The 17,708-nt window shown below is 47.6% G+C and overlaps 5 protein-coding genes across 10 annotated transcripts in view; 1 reads left to right on the top strand and 4 right to left on the bottom strand.

Annotated features, from left to right (window-relative positions):
• LOC125950201 (galactosylgalactosylxylosylprotein 3-beta-glucuronosyltransferase P) overlaps nucleotides 1–2,522 on the bottom strand; it is a 45,069-nt gene extending 42,547 nt beyond the window's left edge. The window contains exons 1-2 of one of the 6 annotated variants that reach the window (XM_049677964.1): nucleotides 2,439–2,522; nucleotides 570–948 (exon numbers count right to left, since the gene is read on the bottom strand). The gene's annotated coding sequence lies outside the window, so the exon portion shown is untranslated. The other 5 variants (XM_049677968.1, XM_049677962.1, XM_049677966.1 and 2 more) reach the window with 5 other exon arrangements.
• A 2,948-nt stretch (nucleotides 2,523–5,470) lies between these two features.
• On the top strand, nucleotides 5,471–11,802 carry LOC125952221 (uncharacterized). The gene is made up of 12 exons (XM_049681569.1): nucleotides 5,471–5,611; nucleotides 6,474–6,674; nucleotides 6,756–7,036; nucleotides 7,125–7,400; nucleotides 7,472–8,567; nucleotides 9,122–9,409; nucleotides 9,730–9,905; nucleotides 9,976–10,219; nucleotides 10,286–10,591; nucleotides 10,653–10,799; nucleotides 10,871–11,354; nucleotides 11,428–11,802. The coding sequence occupies exons 1-12, from the start codon at nucleotides 5,606–5,608 to the stop codon at nucleotides 11,613–11,615; spliced, it is 3,693 nt and encodes a 1,230-aa protein (XP_049537526.1). The 5' UTR covers nucleotides 5,471–5,605; the 3' UTR covers nucleotides 11,616–11,802.
• LOC125952002 (ubiquitin-fold modifier 1) lies at nucleotides 11,649–12,456 on the bottom strand. Its single transcript, XM_049681196.1, has 3 exons — nucleotides 12,309–12,456; nucleotides 12,128–12,184; nucleotides 11,649–12,056 (listed from the first exon to the last, which is right to left on the bottom strand). The coding sequence occupies exons 1-3, from the start codon at nucleotides 12,314–12,316 to the stop codon at nucleotides 11,846–11,848; spliced, it is 276 nt and encodes a 91-aa protein (XP_049537153.1). The 5' UTR covers nucleotides 12,317–12,456; the 3' UTR covers nucleotides 11,649–11,845.
• A 21-nt stretch (nucleotides 12,457–12,477) lies between these two features.
• LOC125952001 (MAU2 chromatid cohesion factor homolog) lies at nucleotides 12,478–14,935 on the bottom strand. The gene is made up of 5 exons (XM_049681195.1): nucleotides 14,610–14,935; nucleotides 14,363–14,542; nucleotides 13,775–14,300; nucleotides 13,220–13,682; nucleotides 12,478–13,138 (listed from the first exon to the last, which is right to left on the bottom strand). Exons 1-5 carry the CDS (start codon nucleotides 14,832–14,834, stop codon nucleotides 12,613–12,615), a joined length of 1,920 nt encoding a protein of 639 aa, XP_049537152.1. The 5' UTR covers nucleotides 14,835–14,935; the 3' UTR covers nucleotides 12,478–12,612.
• A 150-nt stretch (nucleotides 14,936–15,085) lies between these two features.
• LOC125952869 (pre-mRNA 3' end processing protein WDR33) overlaps nucleotides 15,086–17,708 on the bottom strand; it is a 5,222-nt gene continuing 2,599 nt past the window's right edge. Inside the window, exons 4-7 of the mRNA XM_049682610.1 lie at nucleotides 17,334–17,558; nucleotides 17,023–17,256; nucleotides 16,399–16,952; nucleotides 15,086–16,314 (exon numbers count right to left, since the gene is read on the bottom strand). Coding sequence (XP_049538567.1) covers nucleotides 15,245–16,314; nucleotides 16,399–16,952; nucleotides 17,023–17,256; nucleotides 17,334–17,558 — 2,083 coding nt within the window. The 3' untranslated portion in view covers nucleotides 15,086–15,244. The remainder of the gene's footprint in view (nucleotides 16,315–16,398; nucleotides 16,953–17,022; nucleotides 17,257–17,333; nucleotides 17,559–17,708) is intronic.

The raw sequence follows: 17,708 nt of genomic DNA, 5'->3' as shown, positions 1-17,708 counted from the left end.
ACCGCAGACCCACTTAGTGTTAATAATGTTCTTCATTTTATGTGCACGAACCCTTGCTGGGACTGGGACTCGGTCCCAGAAGGACAATAAATAAGAGTATCACACCAGCAGCGTCGATAGTGGAGTGCGTACGGTCCAGCATTGACCTAGGCAAAGGCTTAACGATTAACTCCTTCTACGCTCGCCCCGGATCTGCTCCTATCGCGACCGGAAGTATCGTTTATCATCATTGCCTGCCGCGTCCGCAACGGAAACCCCCCGAAAGCCCGGTGTACCGGTACCGCATACGTTCCGCAGTAGGGTGTGCGTTTGGATAGGAGTATTTGTTAGTCCAACCGCCTCGAAGGTACCGGAAACCACCCTTGAGGAAGGTGGGAGAAAGATCCAACCAGAGGCGAAAATTGTAATTCGATTTTTCCGTGGCCAAACGATCTTGGAACCCAAGGATGCGTCGTAACTCTTTGCTGGCGTCGCATGAAAGGTCAGCTAACTAGTGCCTGGTGTGTGTGTGTGTGTGATAGAAAAAAAAGGAAACCAAATACTGACGTGTAACTAGATTAACTTCTTACCTTTCACATCTTGACAGTGCCATTCATCACCGTTCATCGATGACGACGTTTTGGGTTTCGAATAAACGATTGTTGTTACCGAACAGTGTCCACTGATCTCCACCGTCAGTCCACTTTAACCCCTGCCGCAGGCCCGGAAAACGGTGTTGATAAATTGGATTTTTCGTCAAATTTTGTGTCACTCGCCCGAAATGGTTTTGCGGGTTTTTACTATCACCGTGACGAAGATATGTTTGTATCACTCCGTTGATATGCCGCTACCGGCGGATCCCCCGATTAATGCCACCTTCCGGGCTATCACTGGCGACACTTGATTGAATTTCACTCAATCGAACCGACTCTCAGAGTTTTCCGGTCACCTCACAGCAAAGATCTGTTGCTAAACGGTGGAAACGATTCAAGAGACTGCTTTAGATTGAAACATTGGCCGGCACGAGGCCAGCCTCGCCCACATACACACTAATCTAACGACGGAAGAAGTGACCACCACTCCCACGGTGTGTTTGCTTCTTGGCGAAGAGAGGGACGACGAATAGCGGTCGCCGTATCCTCCCCCGGGGGATGATACCGACCGGCACACCGGAAGGTCAATATTTTGACAGATGATCATCAAATCGTCATCGTCATCGGACCGGTCGTGTGGTGTTAGTGACGGGGATCCGGCGCAGGATGTGGACGTGCATGGCACGCACACCTTGTACCGGATCCATTTACCTTCGGTACGATGCGGTCGTCGAGGACGACCAAACCGTTGAGGGGGTTGCCGACGATGTTGTCAACCGAAACAAAACAAATATAATGGTCCCGGCAGCAAAAGAAAAAGAGGAGAGAAGGTACTTTCAACGGTGCGTTCATATGCGAGGCGAGACCCGCGAGTAACGCATTTTGTGCTGCGGTACCAACGCTACCGGCTACCTCAATGACCTACCCTCTACCGACCTAACACCTGGCAGTTTAATACACACATGTATGTCTACGAGACTGGATTGCGTAGAAAAAAAAGGGGTGGAAAAGAAATAAAAGGGTACACATTAGGGGTACTTGTCGCTCGGTTAAAGATCCGGAGCCCTCAGTTCGCCATGTATGCGGACCGGGGATTAACGAGGGAACGTACATTACGCTCCGGTTCTATCGTTGAACCATTTGCAAAAACACACCCCATCAGCAGCAGCAGCAGTAGCAGCAGCACCTGATACCGATCAACATCCACAGCATGAACTCAGACGCTCTCATGCGCTAGCAAGCAATTTGCTTACTTCACAGTATCACATGCGGTGCATGTCAGCCCAGCGGTACAGCGGACGCTGCTCTGGCGAGTTGTTGTTAAATAATTTAAATTCAATTTACACCACCGACGGTCCAGGAGACCGCCAAATAGTGCGATTGTTTTGGGGACACCATATCACGGCACACACACACACGGTCTACAATCCATCAGAAGTTTATCGCACTTCCGCCGACGGCACTAAAACGGGGGAAACCCACAGTGGTCGATGTCCAGTGAAATCTGTTGGCCGAGCGCCCGGTGGAATGTTTCGTCCGAGTTTCCTTCTTTCGTGTTGCGGCCTTTGCGTTTCCGCCTCCTTTTGCCATCGCCCGGGAAAAGGTCTCATCAATCGATAACCTATTTTCCAACCGCACGCAGCGAACAGTTACCGTGAATAACAACCAACGGAGGAATCACAACAACGACACAACACAGTCACAAACACACTCACACACACACACACTGTTTACTACTAGCTTTTCCGCTAGTAGTTTGAGACGTTCCGGTTGCTACTTAGGAAGGGTTGGCAAATGAAATGGCATTCAAACAAAACACACGATCGGCACACTACTAATGGCGATGGCTGGCCCCCGTACACGTACCCGTAACCATGTGCGCCCAGCTGCTAACGCGAGCGAATTCAAACTGCTTATGCTCAAAACATGCTTATGTTTTTTGGGGGGTACTATACCTAGAGTTTCCCTGCAGTCAGTTGCGACAAGACCGAGACCGAGAGAGAATCGCGAGCGTGAGAGAACGGTTTGAATTCAATGCCTGCGTCTGTTATCTACGCATTCTGCCGTAGCAGCGAGAGTAGCGTCACACACTCGGAAAAGTGCATTCAAGAATTCAGGAAAAAGGACCGAGGAAAATTGCGATATGCTGTTGCGATTTGTGGTCTGTTCGATTAATACTTTGGTAAATTAAATCGCTAGATTAATCTAGATTTTTTTTGCATAAATGAACGAGAATCATTTTTGTATGTAACATCAAGAGCGACCAATAACTTAATAAAATTTGTGTTATTAACTGGTAATAAAATTGACTGTAATTTTTTTTAAGTAATATTTTAATTATATTGCAGTCCGCAGGATAACCGCATAACCCGCTTCTGTAACATATAAAGCATATCATGTCAATTGAGAATATTGTACCACCAATATTTCTTTATGAACGCGCAACAATCCTCCATAATAGCAAAACAGGTTCAAAAACTGTTTGTTTGAATAAATGAAACGGATAAAACTCCGCAGCTAGTGTGACCGATTATTTTACTGCAACGAAAGGCACCCAGTGTGGCACTCGTGGCCTTTAATACCTCTCCGGCTGGCCGCATGCTCTGGAGAATTCTCGCTCGCTGGATATGATTGCGTGCAGTGGGAGGTCGCCTCCCGCCGATCTCTTCTCTTCGCTTACTCCGAACGCCACTCTCACGCTCCGATTCTCACGCGTCAGTTCGTTCTGAGTATTTTTAAAACGGTTTGCTGTCCCCTCCGCTCGGCAGGCGGGTGGTCTATGTGGAAAACTGGACTAGCGTTTGTTTTCCACAATTTCTATCCGTTTGTGCCGGGGTTGGTTGTGTTCCGTTCTGTCTCGCCCCTCGCAGCATTAAGAATTTTCCCGTTGAGGGCGACTCTTGTTGGTTTGTCGATTAACACTCACGACTACTCGTACGAATCCTACTATCGCTAATCCTCGATTAAGCGATAGGGAGCGACTGAATATGGAGACGCACCTGCACTTCCACTATGTCGGTTGCTGGGATTAGCATTTTAAATCTGATCCGCTTTGTTTTGAATTTTCATTCAATGCTTGTACCAACGCATCAACGTTTTATGTAATAAAAAAAGTTTTCCATAACTGATCAATGATGGTGCCGAGGAAAATAGTTACAGCATCAAATATGGTGGACCACACGTGTTACAATAAACCCGATCGGTCAGTCAACTAATCATTAAAATAAAACTAAACACCTCAAATCTCCACCCTTTGGCAACGGTAGCAAAGTTTAAAACGCGTACTAACGTTTCAAATTAACCTCGTTCGGTGGACGCATCATCAACAAGAGCCATGCTTCGATAACATCGCGGATCACAACAGTAGGGCGGCAACAACAGTTTACGCTGCATTTTAATGTTGACCTTGCATTGTGAGTGACTGCTGTGTGAGAGCTGGGATGCGGCACCGGCATGCAGCTAAAACGCACGCTCAACGCGTGGCCCCAAGGCCAACACTTTTGTTAAAGCATCATGTTACATGGTGGTCGATAGTGTGACCGTCTGACCTCGCCAATGCATTCTGGCCTGTATACGCGTATACTAATCGTCTGCTGCATTCTATGATGATGTTCGATCTAACCCTCATTCAACTCCATTCGTTCTCTCTCGCTCGCTTTTTTCCAGTAGGGTGCTCTTGAAGCAGTTTCGTATCTGCGACATCAGGGAGTGATTAAACGAGGGCTGCCTTCCTTGCCATCATGCGTAACTAACCCAGATCGCAGCCCGCGTGGCATAGCACCAAAACAAAGAAAAAACCTTAACTTTGCCCAGCCACAACCCGGTGGCATCATTAAAGGTTAATTAGAATCGAGTCTTTTAGAAACAGGAGCACCACTGCGGAAGAAACCGTTAAGATACGACCCGCAAGAAGGGATGATAATTTAATTACAATGGATGAGTTTCGTCGTTTGTGGATCGAAGGAAATTGATTACACAAATCGCTGCGTCGACAAAATAAGGCCGAGAATATGAAATATTCACGAGCAATCGATATGGGATTTGTTTTCTTTTTTATGAAAATGGATTATATTACAGCAAAGACCACAAAGGGGGAGGGGGGGGGGGGTTAAATATTGCGTTATAAATACACTTTGCGATGATGAAAATGTAGTGAAACTAAACATGCAATCGGAATACATATTAATTAAATTGCTCTACCCCTCAATCATTCAAAGCGCTGCTCTCAACACACAGCTGTTTGCTGTACAGCTACATATTGTAAAAATGGAGATTGAATGGCAAAACTATGTATTTTGATTTTAAAAACACAATCAGGAGATGTAATTCCAGAATGTCCAATGTTCATTTAACTGCTTCAAGTTGTTATTGAAGCAAAGTTTTACAAGTTATACAAATTCAAATACAAATTAAAATGAACCACGGTTTTCGATGTGAGTCTACAACCGATAAGTACTGCTTACCTGAATGTTGAACCTTATTATTTTTCAAATTGTTTTACACATTTCGGTTGTTAATAGACTATCTATTAATAAAATTACCTACAATTTACAAACTGTCCGAAAACTAACTTCATAAGACAAGGGCCCTGCTACCTGGTCTGCCCATCCATTCGCAGTTCGTTCATACCATTTTTCCACTCTACAGGTATCAAATGGGCCAAAACAGGCCCTGAGGTAAAGGACGGTACAATATAAGATCACCCACACCTCATGTCGACCGTCTCGAACCAGTGATTTGTCGCCGCTCAGCGGCCCACGACACAACTCGTCCCGATCGCAGTGTAGCAACGCGACGAAAGTACGCAGTGCATTCTGGAACGCGTTGCTCTCCGATTACAAGTATCGGCGACGTAAAACAAGTCTCCGTCTTACTTGTTTGGATTAGTAGCGATTCCAAACTCAGTCCGGCCACGTCACTTGTGTTGTGTTGAGAAGAGTCTGATATGCTTGATCGGGCCTTGCAAGCGGAACAGGGTGCATAAGTTGCAGTGAATATTTAATTCGCCTGAGGTAGAAATCAACGGCATCAGAATGAAGGTGAGGCGTAGTGATTAACTTAAAGTGCTGGTTGGTAGGACACATTGTGCAAACTGTGACAAAAAACGTTGCAAAACATTTTTAAACTGAACGGACGTCTATGATCTGGCTTGAGTGGTCTTTTTTTGGTGTGATAGTTGCTAAATCACTGTTACGTATGTAAAAATCAGTAGATTTATTTTTATATGTAGCATCTCAGATCGAGACGGTGAGCTATTAGGCGTTGATCTTGCATGATAAACCAGCGGACGGAACAGGTTTTTCATGTTTTTCGATGATTCAAAAGTAATACTGGATAAATTGTCGTAGATCATCAACCAAACGCCATCAAAGTGAAGCTTCACAGAAGTGTCCATTTCAGTGGAAAATCCCAACCAGCGAAGCGACAACGCTTCATATTCGTTGCGAACGTTACCACATGCATCCAGCTTCCGTGGTTCATTCAAGGTAGCCAGTGGTGTAATACTAGTGGAGACAGTGATCATGTCCCCTTGTCTAGCCAATCAAACGCTACGTTCTGTCTCCACTCGGCACTAAAGCGAGAACAGTCACCACGTCATGAATTCTAGTGGCGCTCAAAGACCGGATGAAGCATTAATGGCTCCGTCGCAAACTTGATTATCGATTAGTATGCAATATTTCTCACGTTGACGCGTCGCGATCTTCAAGCATTGAGTTTAGTTCTAGGAATTCATCGCCTGCGTAGTTGATTGCTTCCAACGTCGAGCCGATCACGATCACGTAACGGGAGGTCGGTTAAATCAATACCGACAGGGATTCGTTGCAACGGTTTATCTTTAAAAGATCCTTCCATCTTTCCAGAACCCATCTCATTAACATAGATTATCCTGTTTGTTCACAGACACACCTTTGGATCATTGTGGCAGTGCTGGGTATTACCCCGACTCACCAAAAGGTTTCGCCCTGTCCCGCTGTGCTCACGTACGATGAGCAAGACGATTCATCCAGTACCTGGTTTGGCACGATGCGACTGAAGAGCAATGTACCACTACACGGGGTGTTTGTGGACGTTGGTTTCACATCGCATGTTTTGGAATTCGGTGTAAGGACCCCTCGCAACACTAATAGCGGTTTCTAACTGCAAGCTCAAGAGCTTAATTATATCTATTTCACCACATTCCAGACATTCCTCAAAGAGTTCAGCACGGAAGACAACTTAGAGTTTCACTTGACAGACAAAACGAAAAACATGCGCGCTGGCGAAGTGTACGTTCTGAAGATCTTTGTTCGATATGAACCGGACAAACAGGTACCATTGGTAAGGCAAATTCGATTCAACGGTCAGAGCATTTGCACTGACGCGAAACCAGCTGTCCGATCGAATCCAACGGCAACACGTCCCTACTCTACTGGTCCAACCAGGCAACAGACAACGATGGGATGGCATCAGGCCAACCGCAGATTGTAAGTGCTTCTAACTCTTAACACAATAGCCAGTATAAGTAGATTCCTAGAATGAAACGGTTTTGTTTCTGGTTTGCTACTCTAACAGAGCGTCTAGTGAACTTGAGCAAGACAATCCTGACGAGTTCCCTCACGTAGTACAACCGGTGAATGCCTATGCGACTGTTTCGCCTCCCGTAGAACCCTCAGTATACCATTCCGGCTCCCCTTCCTTGCATGATACGGTGTCGACAAGGGCAATCAATGAAAAAGCTGTCGAGCCACCGAGTTACGATCGTTATCGCACACGTGTAGCTGTAGCAGAAGGTACGGAGGATCGAACACTCCCGGTAGATTCTGTAGAGCCAGCTGCACTGGATACAGGGTAGTAACATAATGTATAGACCAGATAGTTTAGTGCATATTGTCTAATATCATGGATGCTCTTCTATTTAGATTGCCAATCAGAAGATACAGCACCACTACCCGCAGTCCGATACCGCAGGAACAAATCTGGGATAATATTCGCCGGCCGCCCACAAATATCCCGAAACCACAGGAAAGTAATATTCAATATGATCGGCTTGCTGGTATAGCATTGAATGCTGGGGATGACTCTTCGGTCAGTCTCAGACAAAGTACTACTCGACCAACACTGAGAACCTCCACCATCCGGCCACAGTACTTTGCAGGCGATTATGCATTTCTTCGGAAAGATGAGTCTGGCACCAGCGAGTCGAAGCACTACATCAACAATCAACAAGAAGACATCTGCGGAACAGTTGTACCGAAAGCGAACCCACTAGTAACACATGGATCGGTCTCGGAACGAGGACAATTCCCGTGGCACGGTGCCCTCTACCGTAGCTCAGTCACCGAACTGCGGTATCTCTGCGGTGCCACGCTGGTATCGGCGCGGATGACCATCACAGCGGCACACTGTGTGACGCTGGAGAAGAGCAACAAGCCGGTCGATGCCAAAAGTATGCTACTGTTCTTTGGCAAGATCGAACTTAGCAAGTGGATTGGGGTGGAGGAAGATGCCCAGATCCAATCAGTCCATGTGCCGGCCCAGTATCACCACGAGCGGTTCTTTAGCGACATTGCCGTCCTGGTGCTGAAAGAGGATGTCAAGTTTAGCAACTTCATCCGGCCGGTGTGCTTGTGGGCGTTTGACGATGATTACAAGACGCTGGTCAACAAGATTGGGTTTGTGCCGGGCTGGGGTTACACCGAGCAAGGGCTGGTCAGTTCGCGGCTCTCCTTTGCCCAGATGCCAGTCGTGGCTCACGAAACCTGCATCTGGTCGAATCGGGATTTCTTTAGCCGGGTCACATCGGACAGTTCGTTCTGTGCCGGCTTCAAAAACGGTACCTCCGTCTGCAACGGGGACAGTGGTGGCGGAATGGTATTCAAGCATAATGGGCGCTGGTATCTGCGGGGTGTCGTGTCGGTCAGTGCCGCGCTGCAGGACCGTTTCCGCTGCGATCCCAACCATTACGTCGTGTTTACGGATGTCGCAAAGTTCTCCAAGTGGATTCAAAATATTTCGGTAACCAAAGATTAGTTGCCCATCGTAGTACTATCAAGTTAGTGTTAAAAGTTTAATGTTAAAGTTTATGTTTAAGCTGCCCAAATAAATCAAACACTCCGTACTTCGCCATGCTTTTTCTTTGGACCGACTTAAGTGACAAATAATTATCACACCATTATTGGCAAGCCAAGTTCAAAACACTGATAATACCATAGTACACGCTGGGCAGAAGCAGCCCCATTCACTAGCATGTGCTACCGGCCCTTTCTTATCAAGTAAATCGACGTCACAGCTAATTGCCTTCAACCGCTCAGGCTGAAAGCTACGTCACTATTCATTTTGCATGATTGAACCTCTCATTCGTACCACTTGGCAATTACTTATTGAATGATTAGCGAGGCATTTACTATGTAAAATCCCTAGGGTCAGGATTATCTCGACTGGTGCGCCTGATCGCTCTAGCCTCGATCATTGGCCGTTCATTCGTTCCGCAATCGTTGATCAGTGAGGATCGTCCAGTTTATTATTGAGAATTTTGTCGTGCTAGATAGAGTACTAAAGGTGATTCGTAAGCCATGTCCGTGCATCAGTGTTCATGGCTAGTGCAATGGGGACTATTTGTTCTACTATGCAGCATATTTGATCCTTCGGGAGCAGTGTTAACCACGTTTGGTCGAACATTTGCTGCGCCACGCCTGCTTCCTTCTAGGCAAACGGATCGTTGTAGTGATCTGTTTACAGTCGATCACGAGAATACGTACGCGAAGTTTTATGAAGGAAAGCTCAATCTGCGCCCTTTAATTACGCTGCCCTATATGCAGGTCGTACTGCAGTTTGATCGCGAAGTGGAGCTGCTCACGGTAAGCAAAGGATGAATGATGCCAAGAGATTACAGCGACCATGACACTGTACTAATGATGGTGTACGTTTCATACGACAACCTCACAAACACTATCCGTTCTTAATACACTCCTCGTTCCTCGTAAATGATGGAAGAATAACATGAAACACAAGTTACAAGCGATTTGAATAATGAATTATGAGCCGCGAACCTTTATCAATTCTGTGTCGTGGAACAGCAAAACATGGCGTCAGTTTGAAACATTACTAAATACACGCGAGGATAGTAGAGCTGATCGTGTCTTGAATTTAACCGATACTTTTTTTTCTTTCTTTACAGAACTACTTCCACAAGAGCACGGACGACTACAAAACCTTTCACATTACCAACATGACCCATTCGTTTCCTGCAGGCCACAACATTCAAATTCCGCTGTCTATAGCATACCAGTCGGTAAAACCTACTCTCGAACGCATCGATCTCAACGGGGTCACCATTTGTCCTACGACTGTGAGGTACATTGAGTCTAATCTTCCAACGTCTGGAAAATACAATAAATGCAATATAATGAAACTGTTTTCGTAGGACACTCAGGCGTAACTATGCCGTTTCTCCTGCTCCCATTTTGAATGATCGTTCTGTTCAAACCTGGAAAAACTCGTCGGATGATCGAACACAACAGCAATTCAACTCCACGTGCCAGGCAATCCAGACTGCAGTGGTAGTCTCGGGTGGCCGGTGGGACGCAGTGATGAACCTTGTGGCCGACAGCACACTATCCCAGGCAGTGATCGAAATCGTATTCGATCATCCAATTTACATATTAGGGGTAAAGACTTAGCCATCCACTGCAGCACTAGGATACGCTGATTTTCCATTTGGATTTGGATTCCAGAACCCATTCGGCGAAGTTACCACCCAAGACAGCATAAGATTTCGGATCGAAAACCGTACCTTCATCATTGCGAAGGACGCCGAGATAGAATTGAACTTTTTCGTGCGCTTCAATCAGGCAGGACCAGTACCGGACGTGGCCGAGGTCAATTTCAATGGACGTAACCATTGCCAACAGCGTCGTCGGCGTGTTCCTAACGGTAATGTCGCGGACACAGTACGACCGCGACCAACAACATTTGCCACAATCACCGATCCCTTTTATGGACGTGAAACAATCGAAGCTACGGTGTCTGCGGAGGGCAGGGTAAGTTCGGATCTGAATAAACTGGGAAAATGATGCAGTTTCCGTATTTTGCGTATTTCAGCAAGAGGAAGACGAATGGATACTGGACGAGGCGGAATGTGCTACGGTCGTACCATCGAAAGCAAATCGCATAAGATCCCGAATCATTGGAGGCATAGAGTCTGGACAGGGTGAACATCCTTGGCACGTGGCAATCTACGTTGAAGACGTACGTTCAACATTTCTCAGACATCCAGTTTATGGGATTAATGACTTAATCCTGGTCGGTTCTTCTTTTAGCAATACCAGTGTGGTGGAAGTATCGTGGGGAAACGTTGGATTCTATCGGCGGCCCACTGTCTTACGAGGCAAAACACGAACCAAACTCTTGATGTGGAGCAGTTCCGTGTGTACACGGGCATCATCGATATCAGTCAGATAGAGGATCACTTTTACCGTTCCGTCGAATCTGTTATAATCCATCGAGAGTTCAATCCGGCAATGTTTACGACCGATATTGGTTTGCTTCGGCTCACACGGGATATAGTGTACAATAGCTTCATCAAGCCGGTATGCTTGTACAACCGGACGGTGGACATAAGTGGATTCTATGGACGGGATGGTAAGGTGACGGGTTGGGGCTTCGATCGAAATGGTGTCGTGAGCAATATGCTGAACTACCTGGAGGTTCCAGTCGTATCGCAGAAGATGTGCTCTCAGAAGAACGTCCAGTTCAATGTCGTGCTCGCCGTGGGCGAATCTTTCTGTGCTGGTCACGCTGACGGTAGGTTGCAAGAGAAAATCTAATTGAATTCACAAATTCTTATGATCAATCGGTCTGGGTTTCGTTCTTTCAGGAAACGCCGTCTGTAACGGTGATAGTGGTGGTGGATTGGTTTTTGCTGAAGGATCCCGATACTATATTCGCGGAATCGTTTCAATCAGCGCCCAGCGCCGGAATCAGCTTCTTTGTGATCCGAACCAGTACTCGGTATTCACCGATGTCTCCAAATTCCGTAATTGGATACGACAGCATATATCTTAGCACTAGCAAGACATGCATTTAAGGAGCAGTGGCCTTGCGAATGGAAATAATATTATTTATTTCAGTTGTCGAACGGAATATGAACAATTGCACCGGAATAATGAAGCTAACGGGTTGCGACTATCGAGTCTAGCGTTTTACCAAATCACATAATTCTAATAAACATTAATATATGCAACGGAACGGAGTTAAATGTAAAGAAAAGCGTTTTGTTGGCGAAAGACGTAGGTTCACAACCGGACGTAGCAACCACCGACACGATCACGAGGAATTATCCGAAGTTCGGAACCGTGCTTCAAAAACACATTTCCGGCCGTCTGCTGCGGATTGATACCGATACCATCGTCCGTAATGACGGCACTGGTCGCCGGATCTACCTTGAACTCTTCAGCCGCGAACTTGAGCACCGCGGTGAAGGGAGTCGTTTCCGGAACGCTCAATCTGAAATAGAAGCCCAGTTCCCCGGATTAGTCATTGTCGCGATTTAACGCTTGTGCTTTGACTAAACTTACACTTTGAAGGGTAGTTTCGGATCGGACGTGAGTGTGATTTTGAATGTTACCTTTGACCTACGGTTAGAAAGGCAGAGATTTCACAGTAACTAACGAGCGTGCGAGTGAAAGTTAACGTATGTTGTTCACGGAGCTGTCTGCGGGATTTTTGTTGGAACCAAATACCCCGAACATTACTTACGTGGCCATGGTTGTTTCGATAGAAATTTTCTAAATAAGGACTACTAGAACACACTATTTAAAACAGCAACGGGATCTACGTTCTCTTTTTGGAATTTCTCTCGGTAGAAAGTGGCCGCTACACTAAAAATCAACAACAGATGACACGTTGCCGATGCTGCTGTCAACGACGCCAGTCTCCCTTCGGAAACGAGTTTTAATGGAGTTGATCTCGATTCGATCAAATTTCAGTTTTATTTAGCTTCCTTGCTTCGGTCCCTTCGACGATACTCGGTCTTACGGTTAATCTCTTCTTTGTGGAAATGTTACTGAAACATGACCTGTTGGTTGACTGTGCCTGGTAACCGTACGAAAGTCGCACCAGTTTGCTGTTTCTGTGGCGTACCGCCGCCGGGGGTATTGGCGCCAAGGGCTGCTGATCCGGAACCGGACGGTGCAACGCCCATCGGTTGAACAAGCTCCTGCGAGAGCATCGGTAACGGTGGATCACCTTGGAACCAGTTGATGAGCGTATGCTCGGGAAACTTGGTACATTTGAGCTGATCGGCGATTAGGTTTTGCGAAAAATTGACATGATTGTTGTACGCTTCGATCTCCTGCGTCGGCTCCTTGAGCATTCGATGGAGATCCTTCAGTATGGCACTGCCCCACAGCTGCACGTGGATGTCGGGTATCTTGGAGGCGAGCTGCATCGCCGGCGTCACCATGTTCATGCTCTCCCGCGAATTACCAATGCTAAGGAATACGTGGCTAAGCAATACCAGCGAACAGGACGTGAGCCGGTTCAGATCCTCGGCGTTAGCCATCTTGAGCGTTTCACGCAAGAATCTCCTGCACAATCAAGTAAACACGGAAAATGTGAGAACGAAATCGTTGGCTCATGATGAAGGCAATGGAGCTACCAGTACTTACTTGGCCTCGTGGAAACTGCTCTTGTGGAACGCGTTCAACCCTTGGACGTAATAGAAACTTCCCATCAGTGCTTGACTGTTGGAACATTGCGAGTTCTCCTGCTGTATTTGCTCGAGGATGTTCCGCAGGTCCTGTTCCCGCTTCGTCCGCAGATACACGATGGCCAGGTTGAGGTTGGCAAACAGTTTCAACTCCCGCTCCGTCGTGTCCTGAATGCAGGTGTAAAACTGCTTCTCGGCGTGCTCGAATAAGCTGGTAGACATGGCGTACAATCCCAGTAGGCAATGTAGTTGCGGTGCGTGTTTCTTCAGGAGAAACTTGTGCGAGGACGACAGGCAAACGTCCTTGGCCAGCGCAATCTCCTTGATTGCGAGCGACTTATTCCCCATCACTAACCGGCACATGATGATATGCTCCAGCAGGATGATTTGAAACACGGCCAGTATAGGTTTGTTTTCCTGAGCTACAAATAGAATCCGAAAAAATCGAAAAAACATACAACGTCAGTTAATGGTGGCACAAAGGAATTCCCCCAAAAACGATTTGCTAACTAACATTTCAACTTCTCGATCTGCGTCAATGCTTTTTCGGTGTACTTTTGTGCTTTGTCCATGTAACCGGCCATCATCGAGTGAGAGACGGTCACAAGATATACGAGCACGTACAGCTGCTCTTTAGGTAACCACATAAACATTTCCGTACTGTTTTGCCCGAAAATTTGCTCATCCGAGGGCCAGTTAGCGGCCATGATTGTCTGAATGCTCTGTTGCAGTTGCTTCAGGCTGGTTTTTACCGTCTTTACTTGGCCGAGCTGCAAATAATGGCAAACCTGGAGCACGTAGAAAAACACCTTAAGATACTCCTTCAGGTGGACGTTCTGGATCGAGTGGTCAATGATGGGACCGGCTTGGTTTAGGATCGCAAGCACATCATTCGTCTTCCTTTCGATCATCATAATCATGGCTCGACTCAGCAGGAACAATGATTTCAGGTAAGTGGCGTTCGATTCGTCGGTTGACTCGACACCCACGGCCAACAGTTCCGAAGCGAGCGTGTACTCCTTATCGGTGGCATGTGTTTGCTGAAATGCAACATCATTAAGGATTACGCTTTTGGGTAGGAACTAAGGTTACTGCAACTTACCGCCAGTTGAAACAGCAGCTTACAATGCCAGTACACGTTGTGCTGTGAAAGCTCGATCGCCTTCCGGAGGACGGGTTTGGCCAGTGAGCTCTGGTCCTGCTGCTGGTAGAGCTGGGCCAGCAAGCTAGCGGTGTCGAATTTAACGTCGTCAAAGTTGTTGATATTCTCGGACAGGATCCACTGTGCAAATTAAACGCATGAGAAGGCATCAAACTTGATTCCTCCGATTGATTGATGTTACACTTACCGCCTGCTCGAGATGGTTCTTTGCCAGATCGGTGTTCTTGGTGTAGGCCATCAGTATCTGGCCGAGTTGGAGATGAGTCCGGGCTTCCACCTTGAGCGGAGGCTTGAACGTAAAAAGCGCCTGCAAACATTGAACGCACTTCTTGATGTCCGGCGGGGTCGAGGTGCGAAAGTACTCCGACAGTCCCAGCAGGGAGATGTAGCACGCATCCTGCGACGATGTCATCGGCTGCGTGAATTAGGGGCGAAAGATAGATCAACCGATGCCACACAACACGTATCTTTCTTTTAAAAAATGCACTCCGAGAACCAAAATCCAGCTTTCCCTTTTTTTGAGCTGGCGTAAACAAACGCGTGACGGCAGTGCTGCCAGATCGAAAGCATCATTTTCTCAGTGCCCCCTTCGGAAATAGACGCTTAGATTTAAAAACGGCTGTAACGGTCGTTGGTGAAAAATAAGATGCCGGATTTGCGGGGAACTTAAACGAATACAGAACTTAGGATATTTATTTGCCCAATCGCTACCATTTATACAATTGTTTGGGACCGATCGATTCTTCATATTCACGATGCGCTACTTTCGATCCATGGTGGACGCTATGAAATCGCGACACTTTCTCTACCACGCTTAGGGAGCTAGTTCCTTCTTCTAAATCCGCGATCTCCCCTTCGCCCTCCGCGATCATCACGGAAATCTCTACCACCACCGCGCTGATTACGCTGATTTCCACGATGGTTGCCTTCGTTGCGCGACCAATCTTCACCGTCTTCCTCATTTCTGCCTCCCATCATGCCAAAAGGCTTGGCATTATGATTCCCATATGATGGTGGTGGCGGTGGCCGCTGACTGTTGAATCCATCCATCGACCGTGCACTATCATCCTCGCCGAATCCTCCTCCTCCACCCATGAATGATCCAGGCATTGGCCCTCTCGCCATTGACGGCCCACCATTATCTCCCCAAGGGTTCCCGTGTGGTGGTGGAACATTTGGCGGCATGCCGGCATTATCTCCCCCAAGTCCCCAGTGATTGCTGGCCGATTGTCCAGGTCCCGGTCCGGAAGGTGGACCCTCACCGTCGTATTCCGTACCCCACGCTCCGTTACTGTTGGTATTTTGGCTGATCGGCGAATCGGAACGTCCAGTGCTCGGCTCCACGATCATTACATCATCCTCGTCCTCGTCCCAGTTACGATCATTGAACTGTTGCCACGTCTTTTTGTCCTGCTCCAGGTCGCGCCTATCGCGCCTTGGTGCCTTATCCCGAGGCTTTCGTGGAGGAGGTCGGCCAGCATTGCCCATCGTGTTTGGCTGCTCATCCGCGTTAGCGTGTCTCGGAGCATTCACGTCCATCTTCAACAGAGAAGGTATGTTCGGATCGAACGGATCATCCTTCGAATGTGATCCCGTGTCCCCGTCTATGGAGTGAACAGAGTCGCGCGACTGTTCAGGTGGATCAACGAGATCGATAATGAGCGGCTGGGTGGTGCTGTAGAAGAATTTCGGTTCCACGTCGAGGCGTGGTCGCTTGGCAGGCGGTTTGGATTTGCTCCGACCATCGCCATGATCGCCGTTCATCGATGAATCTCCATCCGCATCGTGTATGGGCGGGAATATGTCATGCAGTTCCTCTATACCTCCTTGCTCAATGAAACGATTCAAAGACTCCATTCCATCTGCAATTGCTTGCTCCAAAGCGCTTCCCGCTGGAAAGTAATTCAAAAGAGAAAACAAGAGAGTTAGGAATCGTGACGGTCACAACAAAAGTGTCCAGCTTTAGTGATACATACGTATAACCGAAATTGTCCGGTTGTAGAGCGATATAGCGGTGGGTAGTGGGGCGTTTTTCTTCGGTGTAGCCGGTCCACCGTCGACTAGTTGCGAGATCACTTCCTTAATCTCGTCCGCCGCTGTGGAACCCTGTTCGTCTAACGCGCCTGCCTCATTCCACTGGGCCTGGAAATTGCGCGGGATCGGTTTGCTGTACGGGATCTTCTTCTCGCGCATCTTCTCGTTGAAGTTGTTCACATTCAGATCCAACCCCGGAATAGGGCCCGTTTCCTTTGTCGCGATACTTTCCACAATGTCTACCTTATCTTCCGGTCCCATACCCGGTATAACGATGTGTTCCTCTAGCTCGCACTCATCCAGTCCGGCCAGACTGGCTGGAAGCGTGTTTAGGTTATACTTGTCACGCATCTGATCACCGGGCCGATTACGCGTCCAGAACTTCACGGTATGATCGTTTGAACCCGAACAGAGAATGTGTCCGAGTGGATGCCAGGCCAGTGTCCAAACGATACTGTCGTGTGCCATATCAATGCTTCCGACCTCCTTGTCGGTTCTGTGCGGCGGAAGTAAACCAAAATAAGCAATTAGAGATCAACGTGATCACCCCGGTACTCCGCTCTTACCCAACGTTCCAGAATAAGATCGATCCATCCGATCCACCGGACGCGAACAGACCTTCGTGCACCGGATGCCACGAGACGGCACTTGCTTCCTTCTTGTGTCCACGGAAAACCTGTATCTCTTCACTGAGATTCCGGAGATCAAACAGCTTCAGCAGATGGTCACGCGATGCAGTCACCAGCCAGTTGCCATTATCGTTCCACCTCAGATCCATTACGGTAGATTTGTGCGCGTGTCTGTAAAAGTGGAAGCAAGCGTTAATGAGGGTAATATGATGGACAGTCTAGAAAAAGGTGGAACGTATTCCGCTTACAGTGTAGCAAGGGCCTGCCCACACTTGGGGTCCCAAAGCTTGATCGGCTGCTGATTATCTTTACTGCCCGATACAATCAGCGCCTTTTGGGGATGCCAGTGGACACACTTAACATCGGCACCATGGCCTCGGAGTACACGTTCCTCTTGGCAGCGCAGAAAGTCCCACACGCGCACCGTACCGTCGTCACTGCAGCTGGCAAACTTTGCATCCGATGGGCTAAAGCTGATGAGTCGATCACGTGTGATGTTCAATTAAAACGTAACAAAAAATAGAACGTAAATGAAGGCATTAACCAAGCCTCATTGTCTCGCTGCGGTGAACGTGGCAAACAAACTCCGCCGAACTCTCTTATCCTTCCTCCATGCTATGTTG

Source organism: Anopheles darlingi, chromosome 2 (genome assembly GCF_943734745.1).
Source record: "Anopheles darlingi chromosome 2, idAnoDarlMG_H_01, whole genome shotgun sequence".
NCBI classification, from domain to species: domain Eukaryota; kingdom Metazoa; phylum Arthropoda; class Insecta; order Diptera; family Culicidae; genus Anopheles; species Anopheles darlingi.
This window is presented reverse-complemented; position numbering and strand designations above follow the sequence as displayed.